Consider the following 13,864-nt stretch of genomic DNA (forward strand, 5'->3'; position numbering starts at 1 on the left):
TTACTTTATGTAAATTATATAATTAGAATAACCTGAAAAAGAAAAACGTGTATATTCCCTGAATTTTAAAATTAACATATTTTTAGTTAATAATTATTCAACTCATCTGAAGAAGTAGCAGTCACTATGAAAACACTCACAAATATATATATATATATAAAACCTTATATAAATATCAATCTGATCCTGATTATGCTGGGTAAGAGAAAGTCTACTGTATTGATAACTATCACACATTAAAGTGAAAAAATGCATATAATAAAAAATTAAATAAAATAAAAAAAACGTATTAAAATTTCACATTATTAATTTATTTGAAAAAAGAAAGACAGTACATGGATAAAATAAAGTAATTATAACTTATTTTCTAAGAAAACAATTTACTAATATATAAAAACAACTAAGATGAGGTATTTAAACATTAACCTATTTTAGAAAATGAAAATTGAAGAAAATAATCAATTTGATAAATGATTAAATAAACTATTCATTATTCATTTCTGACAAATATTTAATGATAATTCTAATCATTAAAAATTACAACTAAATTCACAGAGTTTCATATTGAGACTCAAAGAAATTTTCTTGGAAAAAAATACTGCATATATTTATAAATACTAAGTGTAAAAAATAATGGAAACGATATGTAACAATATTATTCTAAAATAAGATGAATACAAATTAAATAGGAATAATACAGAATGATCAAAATATGATAAAAATATTATTATATGAATACAAATAACTAAATTATTATGAGACATATTGCTTACTAGTGGATAAAAGGCAGATATTTGCTCACCTGAGCATAGTAATAATCTAATACAATACAAACAAATTATGTAATAAGTCTTTTGTTAATTTAATTTAAAGTAATTTTTTTTAAACCAGCTTTCATTCTTTCTTGAGCTGGATTAACCTTAATTTTTAACTGCTGAATTAGATCAAATATTTTCAGTGATGGTCCCACTTTCATACCGGTCAAATCTACAATATCATCTTTGGTCAAAGCTAACAATGCCTCTCCATCAATTTTCTGAAATAAAAAAAGTATATTAAAACCACAATTAAATTTATTACTTCCACAAAAGCTTTTAATAAGATAAGACATACAGGAACATTAAATGAAAACATTTAGCAAAAAATAATAGAATTATTATTAAAGAAAATCATTGAATGATGCAGCTTAAATAATTTAATCTTCTGAGTAGCAGAATCCAATTAGCCTTTCTAAATGGGAAAACTGCAATTCAGCATGTGGGTGTTTAAAGTGAGTAATGAGTTATGGGCCTTATCATTAAGAGCAGGCATGAAGAATGATGTAGTTTCAAATGAAGGTAATGTTGTGTTTGAACTGCACTTAATGAAGGATGAAATATGTCTTGTATTGTCAAAAGACCAGAATCATGTTTTAATTCCAAAGCAGGTGGTCCTAGGCTGTGTTAAGTCACTGACATTGTTATTTTGTTTGATTTACAGCATGATATTAGCAGTGAATAATAGTACTTAGGCCTTGTTTCATAACATAGAATTTGGGTAATACGAGGATTGCTTATGACATACTACAATAGTTGCTACAGTATATCAGGTGTGGAGATACCCGGAATTTCCAAGCAGAAGATGATACATGAAATGGTAAATCCCTTCATAAAGGTGTGAATCGCTTGTTGTCCATATGACAAATTGCAGCTTTTGAACGCTATGGGAAGGCCATATCTTGGAATTCAGCCCTACGGTAATATCTTGAATATAGCTATATGGTCAAGGTGAAGAAAGGTGGATATAAGCCAAGGTGAAGAAAACATTAATGAAAAATAAGATTAACAGAAAAAAATTTGGTAGAAAGAGTAAAAAGTATGATAAACAGAAAGTGAGCTGGATCCAAGTTCAGTCAGTCATCACAAATAGCCATTGCAATGTTTATTTTACAACTGATTTTTCAAGTACAGGCCGTTTCAACTTTGCCACCACTTCATACTTATGTAGATAGTGTTTACACAGCACATTTATTTGCATCAGTAGTCCTGTTGACAACAATATTCTAGTCATATTTGTGTTAGTTCCATGCATAATATAATTGAAATGTGTGTAAAATAAATAGTCCTGTAAGGATGAGGTTCGAGAAATAATTTATTTCTTTAATAGAGAAATCAAATCTGCAGCTGAAATCAACAAGAAATTTGTTATGTGTATGGGTGAAATAAATTATGTATATGCATGAAGAAATTTAAAAAAATGTTGTTTGATTTGAGAAGCAATAACGAATGTTCTTAACAATGTAGTAGTGGTTGTCAATCTGTGATATCAATGATTTGCTTAGAAAAAGTGAACAAAATCTTTTTGAAAACATACAATCTAGTTTTACAAAATTATAAAAAAAAAAAATTTTCAAATGTTTTGCTTAAAAGTGGGATAAACTAACTAAGAGGGGGTCAAATATGTTTATAGATGCACTGTACACTACCAAAATGAAGGAGATGAAGTGCTTAATCACACTGTGAAAAGATGAGATGTAGATATCATACACTAATTTGAAACACCAGGAATCAATGCAGTGATGGTATGTGTTCCGTCATCTCCAAAGCCAAATAAGTTTAGGAAAGAACATTCAGACAAATGGGGATGTTTATAGAGGTTCTTGATCATGAAAGTACTGGAAATGGTGATGCATAATATGAAAAATCTTAAAATAACACTGATGTGCTATTCAGAACAAAAGATATGGGAAATTGTTCAACGTGATTTTTATTTCTGCACAAAACTCAGATGCACACTACAACATAAACTATTCAAGAATTACACTGATTTCACTGGAAAATCTTCAAATATCCACTGTACAGTCTTAACATCACAATTATTACTCTTTTCTTCATTTGAAACAATGGCTTGGATGGTAGAGGTTTGAAAATGATGAACTGAAAGATGTTGATAAGTTTAAATTATTGACAGAAAAATTTTTCAGAGATGAAATTTTAAAGCTAATAAAACAATTTGCAGTGATCATAACTACATTAAAAAATAATACATTTGTCATTAAATAATTATGTAACTAATACAAGTAGATTACTTTTGCTTTTGTATTAAGGCAGCACTTAAAAAAAAAAAACACTCCTCTTATACAATTCTGTTCCATCTCAATGGGTTTAAATTGGAAATCAGCCAAATCATCAAAGGTTATTTAGGAAAGTGGCTAAATAACCTTAAGTATACCTAAATAACCTTTAGTATATTTAAGCCCTATAAATATACCATAATAAAAATAATCATATTTAAGTGCTGAAATAAATCTTGAATTTAAAAAAATTTACATTTTAAAAAAAACCTAATTTTTATCAAGAAAGAAACAGAACAGCAGGAAAAAGTTTTGGTAAAAATCTCCTAATATTTAAATGCAACTGAAATAAAGAAAAAAATCCTGCAAGTTGTTCTACTAAATTATTCACTTTGATTAAAAACAAGCTGAATATACAGTGCATTGTGCATTATATCACAAGTAATGCACATTCGATTTATAAATAATCTTAAGAATAAAAAATAATTACAAAAATCTATGTAAATTTTAATTACAACACTATGTAATAGAACAACATATTCCACAAACAAATTAGATAAATGTAACTTTTTGATACATCCAAAATTGAAATCCAATTCAATTATTTCACTTCAGGATCCATGGTTTTGTCGTGAATTATTAACAAGTTCCTTATTAAAAAACTACAGAATCTGAAAACACAAAATTTATATTTATTAACTAAAAAATAGTTAGAGTTGTAAACCATCAATTGCTTTTAATTAAAAATATAAAATTACCTGATTAACAAAACTGTCAGAATATGCACTACAATCATTTACTCTTAGGAACTGAGCTACATCATTGACAGTCCAAAGATTAGGTACTAAATCTTTTGTGTCAACAGGTCCACTCGCATCAATCAGTCTTGGAATTATTTTATTATTTTTATTATTACTACTGCCATCAAGATTCTATAAACACAACAGGAGAAATATAAATTAAAGAAGGAAAAAAGGTAATAACACAAACTTTTACAAGATTTTTAGATTTTACAAATCTTTACAGACCTAACACCAAACATCTTTATGATCATTTTCAAAAGCATAAAGCTAAAAAACAACTTTTCTTAAATACCTATTAAGTTTACACTGCTTGTGGGACTTGTATTTTAATTCTTTTAATTTTTATTATGTAATTAACTGATTGAATACCAATCCTGTAATATTACATATAAGTGATGTGCCTGTGAGAGGTCAAACCCATTAATATATGAACTGATATTTGATTTCGCTGCACTGATTTCATGATTATATATATATAAATTGCTTTCTTTCATTTTAAACTGGCACTTTGTAGTGTTTCCAACACAATTCTAGTTATTTTGGTGGAAATATTTTACAAAATAACAAAATCAAGTAAATTGTGGACACATGTCAAACCTTCATTTTGATGGATGCCATTGTTCAGTACTAAAGTTACTCATGTATCTTTGAGTTGAATCTTTTTGCAATGGATTTTTCACCTCCTAGTAGGAGTAAATATTTTACTGAAGCAGAAATTCTGTCTTTTTTATTAGATCCCGACTTGGACTTAGACAAAAACAATGTAGTTACAGGACAGTGATTTAGTGTACCTGAAAACAGCAAATAATTTTGAAATATAGTATCACCAACAAAGGAGAACAGAAATTAGTAGATATAGACGAAACTGAAGATGTAAATCATAATTGTAATACAATCTTAGTTCTAATAACTTTTTGTGGTCATTGTATAACTTTTTACCTTTTATTTTTGACTTTGGCAATGTGTGAGGTGGAATCTACTGAAGACGAGTCTACTGAAGCATTTTTTTTTGACAATTACTTCCCTTAGAATGAATTTGTTGAAAATATTGCCAAGGAAACAAATATTTATCATTCTAAAATTATTCCTGAAACATCACTACCTCCTCATTCTAGGCTCAAGAAATAGTCTGATATAGCTGCCAATGAATTGAATATATTTTTTTGTTATTACAATGCTAACGACCAGAACAAAAAAATAAAAAATTAGTGAACATTGGTCTAAAAACTTTCTACTCCTATACTCTCCCAAACCAATTTGTCTTGTGTGATGTTGAAACTGACTATATCCTTGATGTAAATGTGTATGTGGACACTATGACTTTAGTAACTGATAATAATGGAGTCTGAATGTTTGGTTCAGTAGCAACAACACTTCTGAAAGATTATCTTGGAAAAGGACATACAGCTTTTCTTGATAATTGGTACTCTAGCCTTCATTATTCAATGTGCTTTTCAGAGCATCAGACTAATTCTTACAGCACTGTGTGCAAGAAACAAGAATTTATGCCAAAATTGGGAAAGAAGTTAAAAAGGAGTGAAATCTACTCAAGCCACACAAACAGTATGAAGTGGATGGATAAAAAGGAAGTTTGGATGCTGACCACAATGCACCCTGACAGCTGTATCAAAATTCTCAATAAAAAACAACCTGCAACACCTATAATAAAACCAGAATGCATTTATGATTATAATAACATAAGAACAGTAGATAAGACAGTAGATACAAACAGTATGAAGTGGATGGATAAAAAGGAAGTTTGGATGCTGACCACAATGCACCCTGACAGCTGTATCAAAATTCTCAATAAAAAACAACCTGCAACACCTATAATAAAACCAGAATGCATTTATGATTATAATAACATAAGAACAGTAGATAAGACTGATAAAGGCTTCTAAGCAGCATTCTAATGCAGAAATCTATGAAATGGTATAAAAAAATTGTCTTGCATTTCATCAATCTTATTCTTTTAAATTCATCTTCATTTTATAAAATAAAAACTGGAAAACTTATGTTTTAACAAATTCCAAATTTCAGTCATCAAAATAAATAAACCAAATTATAAAAAAATTTATGTACCAGCAGTTAGACCAAAAGGAGAACGCAATCAAAATCCATGGACACACTGCTTCCACCTAATCAAGATACTTTCCCTCATTAGCTTCATCAATGAAAAAGAAAAAAAGTTGCTTAAGTGTGTTTTGTATGATCAAATACAAAAAATAATGAAAAAGGCATAAAGAATCTAGAAACATGTGCAGTGAATATAATGTGGGACTATATGCGGTACCTTGTTTTGGCATTTATCACACACAACAAAACTTTTGATGAAAAATATGTTATTTTTTATATATTATTTTTAGTACTTATGCATATAGGTTAAGTTTTTCATTTTTTTAAATTAATTTTAATAAATACAATGTAAAATTTTTTTTTAAATTCTACAAAAAAAGACCTGACACAGTGATGAATATTATCTTTAAAAAAACAGACAGTTAATGGGTTAAATACACTTTTCTGCTTGTAACATTTTTATTTATGGACCTATCAAACACCCAGGATATTATTACAGCCATAAAATCTTACTGTTTTAACATAAGTAAGAAATAATAATTTCTCGTGTACAATTTCATTATTAAACGTGAATGAAACAGTAAAAATTTAATGTTTTCATTTTCCAAAACTATAATTATTTTTCTACTTCAGAGAAAAACTGTACAGCACTAAATCAAATTACTCTTAAATGAGTGTATGTAATTTGTGTTTGTTACTAGCAGTAATGTTTGTGTCTCAGCATTTTAGTCTAATCAAGGGGGGGTGAAGGTAAATATTTGAAGAAAATTATTAGAGGTTAAGGAAGTGAAACAAAATTTTCGCTAACTGGACAAAATGGCGGCTGTTCAAAGGTGGTAAAAACTTATTTTTCAATTTTTTAGCTCAAAGTAAACTTCCTGAAAAAAACACAGTTCTCAATAAAAATAACATTTATAACTTCAAATCAGCAGAGGGCGAAAATATCACTCTACCTCCATGAATTTTGGACAGATTGAGACTTTTTTTTTTGAAAAAACTTTTAAAATTTAATTAAAAAAAAACAATTTCCTTAAATTTAATGTACTTTGTAGAAGCAAAATTTATGAACGTACTGTACATAATAGTTTATTTATGTCCTGGTTTAAGAAAAAATAGTCTCACAATCTGTTCAAAATTCGCAGAAGTAGAGCAATTTTTTCGCACTCCACTGTTTGAATTTATGAATTCAGCTTTGTTTCCGTGTAACTGCTCCGAACCACTTCCCCCTCCATAACTATCAAACGAGCACGCTCTATTTTTCGTTCTTTTTTTTTTTTTGAAGAATTTTTAACTAGTTTTATATTAATTTTTAATCTAAACTTTTCACCATTTGAAAGTAAAGTCTTGAAGAATAGATTGCATTTGAAATGGACATGAAGTTCTTAAAAGCCAAAGTAATTACAGTTGTCTGAAGTCTTTTTGTAAATAAATTACAATATCTCAGCAACAAATAAACCAATTTAATGTGTTACCAGTCATTGAATTCAGAATTCCAAAAGATAATTTAAAGAAAAAAGTAAAAACGCTATTTTTGCAGTAAATATTCGTTTTGCAAAAAACAGCCATTTGTAACAGTTTCTCAGTTTTTTTGCCTAATTCATTACTGAAATTCAATGTTTAAGGGCTTAAATTATAGGTACTGCAAATGCTCACTTTTTCACCTAGAAAGTTTAAGTTGGCCTACAAAATTGAAAAACTGATTTTCACCACCTTTGAACAGCCGCCATTTTTTCCAGTTACCAAAAATTTTGTGCTTACTTTCAATGTTATTTAACATTAATTAATCATATAAATATAATATACTAATTAAATATATAAAAAGTATTATGACTGGCAAAAGAGCATAATATTAATTATTCACAGCATAAGGAAACATAAACGCAATTGTGGTCTTTTTTGCAGAAAGGAAAATGTTTCTGTTTATTGTTCTTGCTACTGAGTATCTCTGAAATCAGAAATAAGTATAATTAATTATCAGTGCAATCTTTGCAATAATTTAAATTCAACCTATATGGTAGTTTTCTTCTTTAATCTCCCAAAATCTCCTTCAAATTAATCTGACTTTCAACAACATACATAAATGATTATGAACATATTTTAAGAATATCCTTGGGTTTATTATAAATTCTGAAAAAAAAAAACAAATTCAGTAACTTTTGATGTCCATTTCTCAACAAATTATCTTAAAAATGCCTTTGAATTAAGCAAATGAAAAATTGATATTTTAAAAATACGTAAATATTTTTTTTAAACATGTAAATATTTTTAAGAGGTATGAGTTATTTACAAAATTAAAATATTTTTAAAAACAGAAAATTCTAATTTTGTATCAAAATTCCCACATCAATTTTCCATCTGCTTAATTCAAAGGCATTCTTAAGAAATAATTTGTTGAGAAATGGACATCAAAATGGTACTAAATTTGTTGGTATTTTTTTTCAGACTGTATAATAAACCTAAAGGATATTATAAAAATATGTTCATAATCATTTACGTATGTTGTAAAACTTAAAATACATTTTACAATATATTTCCCAAGGACTGGGATTGGTCTGCACATTTTCTCACCTGCCTCTAACTACTAGGAAGGGGGAACCGGGCCCAATTATGTCGTTCCTGGGCCTCACCCAGCAGCTGGAACTCTGTCTTTTGATTTCCCAGCCTAGACACCAGGAACTCCTGGGGTCTGTAGGCTGGGGAATCAAAAGACACCCGGCTACTGGGTGGGGCTTGGGAACGACATAATCAGTCCCAGTTCCCTATCCCTAGTAGTTAGAGTCAAGCGAGAAAATGTACAGATCGAGTCCTGGTCCTTGACGGGGGGTCCCAGGAATGACGTAGTCGGACCTGGTTAACCTCTCCCTGATGATTTGAGGTAGGTGTTGGTCACGAAAAATTCAACCAGGGAGCCAAACTGGAGGCTCGTTTGAGTTTGAAGGACACTCCCTTGGGCTGAGCTTTACTTCATTGTATGTCCGACCCAGGAAAAAAAGTAAGTATTGCTTATAGTGACATCGGATATAGTGACCAAAACTTGTCTCTTGGTTGGTTTGGTATGCTGTTAATACATAAGTACAGTATGTATATTGTTTATACTTACATTGACTGAAGTGACATATCGGTTATAATGACTTACTTTTTCTACTGGAATACAACATTTTATCGCTTACAATGACAGACGGAAGTGACTTGTCATTATCTACATTGTAGCTAAAGAAATATTTTGACGGTTAAAATGAATCATTTTTTCCTTTTTACCTGCATATGTACTATAGTTCTTGTTTTTTTTTTTTTTTTTTTTTTTAATCTTCCTGTACGAGATTATTGTAAACTGAAACAGCCACACTCAGTTATTAATCTTTTGCTGTGAGCATATCATATTGTGCAGGTACAGTATTTTATTTTATGTATCGTGTGTAATTTACTTAATAGTGATTTAATTATAACTTCGCAAAAAAACATTCACGATAGAGGAAAAGGCATACATTATCTGGTGGTTAGAGAATGGTGAAACTATATTGCTCTAGAATTAGTTGTAGGTCATTCGACAATATCTGTGATACGGAAGAACCATGAAAAAATTAAGAAAAATTTTGAAACAAATTCTATGAAATCAAAAAAATTACGGCCTAGTCAACATAATGATGTCAACCAAGCACTGTTAAAATCGTTTAAATACCAGAGGGTTAGTGATATCCTTATTAGTGACCCTATTATGCAAACTAAGGAGAATGAATTTTCTGAAAAATTTGGTAAACCATGTGAAATAACTTCAGCTTGGATACAACGGTTCCGTCAGCATCAAAATATTGTGTCAGGGAGAATTAAGTGGCAAGGCTACAGCAGCTCCAATCGGTGTCAGAAAAATGGCTAGAAACCACTTGGCCAAAATTAAATAAGTGCTATTCAGACGAAAAAATCTATAATTCCGATGAATCCGGTCTTTTTTTTTTAAGTGATGCCAGAAAGAACCCTTCAGTTTAAAGGCGTAATGTGTTTTAGGGGGGAGAAATTATCAAAAGAAAGACTAATTGCTACAAATATGACGAGACAAAAAAAAACTTCTGGTTATAGGGAAAATTGCTAAACTCTGATTTTTTTTAAATTTGAAATTGCTTCCTGTTATGTATGAAAGTAACAAAAAAGCTTGGATGACAAGTGATATCTTTACAGCTTGGTTACGAAAACGGGATAAGTTAAAGATTGAAAATGACAAAATACTGCTGTTCATTGACAACTGTCTGGCTTATCCACATGTTGAAAATCTTTTGTGTATAAAGTTAGTGTTCTTACCACCGAAAATAACAGCAGCCTTACAGCCTTTAGATCAAGTTGGTAAAAGTCCATTACAAAAAACAGCTACTTTTACAAATGATGCAGGATTTAGATAAAAAAAGGAAACAAATACTATTCTGAATGCTATAATTATGTTAGAAAGTTCATGGAATGAGGTTTCTCCGCCAACTGTAAAAAATTGTTTTTGACATTATTTGTTCAGTTCTTTCTCACTCACAAATCAACGATGAACTTAGAAACTTGTAGAATTTTTTTATGGATGTCAAGTGTGTGACACTGATCATGTCCAATTCATTTATACAACATACAAAATTATCTGTAATGATAGCTGGGTAACAGATTTTCTCATCACCAAGGAATTTCTCTTTTCCCATGTTAATTTGACACAATTCATTTCACTGTAATTCATACAAGAGATCATGATAAACTTCTTTAATTTATAGATCAATCTTATAGTGACTGCATATTTATTGTGTTAGGAAATTGAATAACAGATCTCAATCATATACCATGGAGGTTTTATTGTAAATTTTAAAAAGGCACAAACAAAACTTCCTAAATGATGAGATTCACACAGCATATGACAAATATATTATGAGTCTGGAATTAACCAGGATCACTGTTCTATCTTTGTGAAAATCGGCAATAATTTTGATAAAAACCTTATAATATTAATTTTTAATTTTTCTTTTTAATAGTAGAATTACTGTAATAATATTAGGTCAATAAATTATTCATAAAATCAAGCTTATTAATACTTAAAATAATAAACTACTCAGTTAAGTTTTATAATACTTAATACATGGCTATAATATAAATAAACAATGAGCAAAGTAGAAAACAAAATCCTGTTTTTTTTAAGTTAATAGAAAAGCATAAGAAAAACTTTGGGAGGATGACAGAAAAGATATAAAACTATAAAAACTTGCAGGAAAAATGTTATTTAATTCTGTACTATTATTTAACTAATGCATAATATTAATATTTTAATATTATTACTAACATTTATATGTGAAGTTTGCATCTGTTCAGGTCTGCTGGAAACAGGAAGAGATTGGTCAGGTCCAGCAGGTTCAGCAGCCATTTCAGGTTCACTAACACCATCAACTCCATTAAGTTCTTGATTAACTGAGTCTCCTTAAAAATTCATTCAATTTAATCAAAACTGAAATACTTCCAACATGTGGCAACACGCATAAAAAAAATAATTTTGGTTAAGGAACTGTTCCCAAACAAGCATCTTACATGTGCTTAAAAGGAAACCAACAGTTCAATATATATATTGATTGGTACTAAATTTTAGCATTAATTACAGTATCACAACAAAATGAAGGTATTACATTCCTTCTAAATAAAAGCTACAGGCTTTTAAGTCTTTAAATCTCATGTTTTTTCAAAGATACAATGTTTTTTTGTAAAAACACAGTCATGGTAGCTATTTACCTTTTCAATTAAATAGTTTAAGGTTTTTTCTTTTTTCAGTTAAATAGTTTAATATTATTAATGCAACTTCTAAAAAAATTATGACAACTCTCAGAGACCAAATTAAAAATAGGTTCACCCAGCAAATTAATTACACTATGTTAAATATAAACATTATTATGTAAAATTACTATTGTCTAATATTGAAGAATAATAAATAAACATAGTATATAACTGTTTGCTTCGCTATTATTTCTAACAAAGTAAATTCAAGATATACAAATAGTGAATCATCTTATAACAGTACAAGATCACACTACAATATATTAATATTAAAATGAACACAATGGATAGCAGCTTTAACTCAAATAGATTCTTTTCGATCACAGAAAAACAAAATCTGCTGTTGGGTAAACATATGTCTGTATTCACATCAACGTTTTTCCGCAAGCAATAATCATCACACTTGAACCAGATACACCTTCAAGTTAATAAAGAATTTAAATAAAAAAAGGGAGACCTTTTCTCAACAAAACTTAAAACAATTGGTCAAATCCTTTTTCAGTATCCATGCAGAAAATGTTGTACAGTCATACTGAATTACCTGAATCAAGAAAATGATAGAGGTTTAACTAGTCTTTGATAATTTAGTGGAAAATGAGGCTTAATAGTAGTTTCAGCAAACAGAAATTTCATTGCAGGTCAGTTTACTGACCTAGAGAAAGTTTTTCTTGTTTCATCCATGTGTAACTATTCTAACCACTAAACCACAGACACTGCAAGGAGTTAACATAAGGGATGTAAATGTTGGGTTAAACAGTTTCCTGAGAATACAAGATAATTTTACCACAAAATTAACCTAAACACAGTTAATCGTAATTACTAAAATCTATGAATTTTAACGATACAATAATGCAATTAAATAATAAATAATACACTATAGCAGGTACTAAAATAACAATGAAATATGGTTTTAATTGATACCATATTGTATAAAAAAATTACTTGTACCTAAGAATTTAAACAATAATGAAAACACCTATTAACTGTGCGCCATCCCTCTGACAGAAAATAAAACACATTAAGATATACAAAACTATTTCAACCATCAAAATGCAAAGCAGTCTGTAGAACTACCTGATGGTCAGTAACTTGATCATGGAAGGTAACTGAACTGCCTCTTGAAGTGAGTTTTGAGACAAACATCAGATTATGTTTGCTTATCTATCCTGTGATCACTCATGTTAGAAGATAACTGCCACTTTGAATTACCTGACTTTAACTCTTTGGATTACGAACATAAAATATTCATTTGTCACTTCATTTTGAAAGTAATAATTCCAGTGAGAGTTAACACTGTAAAGAATATTCCTTTCACTAGTGAATCTGGAGCAGATGAGAATGTATTGAAAAATTTTACTTCTGTAAATGTCTGTGAATTTTAATTCTGTTGGATAAGTGAATTAGCAGTTCTAAGTGAAATTTTGAGTGATGACTTTTATCAAATGATTACGTTAACACTAACTGGTATGCAAATGAGATTAATTTTGCAAAAACTCTACTTATAAATGGATTAACATAACTACAGATGAGCTAAAATTATATTTTGCTATAATAGTTCTTTAGTCCCAAAATCCTTTGTTTTCCCTGTTTAGCCTCCAGGAATTATCATTCAGATATCTCTTCACAGGATGTATGAGGATGATATATATGAGTGTAAATGAAGTGGAGTACAGTCATAGTTCGACCATTCCTAAGATGTGTGGTTAATTGAAACCCAGCCACCAAAGAACACCGGTATCCATGATCTAGTATTTAAATTTGTCCATTAGCAAAAATTTAGATTTTGCAAATTATGCCAGTGATGATGTTGACAGGCTTAAAAAATTTAAACCAGTTATAGAATATTTAAATACAAAATTTCAACTGGTATGTACCCCTCAAAAAAATATATGTATAGATGACAGCTTGATGAAATGATTAGGTAGGGGTTATGTTTCATCCAGTTCAACAGGTCTAAGCGATCATGATTTGGAATAAAATTTCACAAACTGTGCAAGTCACAGACTGCTTATTTCTGGAATTTGTCTATGTATTTTAGCCAGGATGACCATCACAGAATGCTTGCAAATGAAGCTATCATGCTAGAACTTAGTAAAGTTTACAAAATCAAGGTTATGTAATCTATTTAGACTACTGGTGTAGCTCACCTAAC

At 29.4% G+C, this 13,864-nt stretch overlaps 1 protein-coding gene across 4 annotated transcripts in view; it reads right to left on the minus strand.

Moving 5' to 3' along the window:
• Positions 1-541: 541 nt before the first annotated feature.
• LOC142326297 (polycomb protein Sfmbt-like) overlaps positions 542-13,864 on the minus strand; it is a 63,124-nt gene continuing 49,801 nt past the window's right edge. The window contains exons 15-17 of one of the 4 annotated variants that reach the window (XM_075368666.1): positions 11,231-11,364; positions 3,811-3,984; positions 542-1,036 (exon numbers count right to left, since the gene is read on the minus strand). In XM_075368666.1, coding sequence (XP_075224781.1) covers positions 863-1,036; positions 3,811-3,984; positions 11,231-11,364 — 482 coding nt within the window. In that variant the 3' untranslated portion in view covers positions 542-862. Of the gene's footprint in view, positions 1,037-3,810; positions 3,985-11,230; positions 11,365-13,864 lie in introns of those variants that run through there. The other 3 variants (XM_075368669.1, XM_075368667.1, XM_075368670.1) reach the window with 3 other exon arrangements.

Source organism: Lycorma delicatula, chromosome 6 (genome assembly GCF_047948215.1).
Source record: "Lycorma delicatula isolate Av1 chromosome 6, ASM4794821v1, whole genome shotgun sequence".
Classification (NCBI taxonomy): domain Eukaryota; kingdom Metazoa; phylum Arthropoda; class Insecta; order Hemiptera; family Fulgoridae; genus Lycorma; species Lycorma delicatula.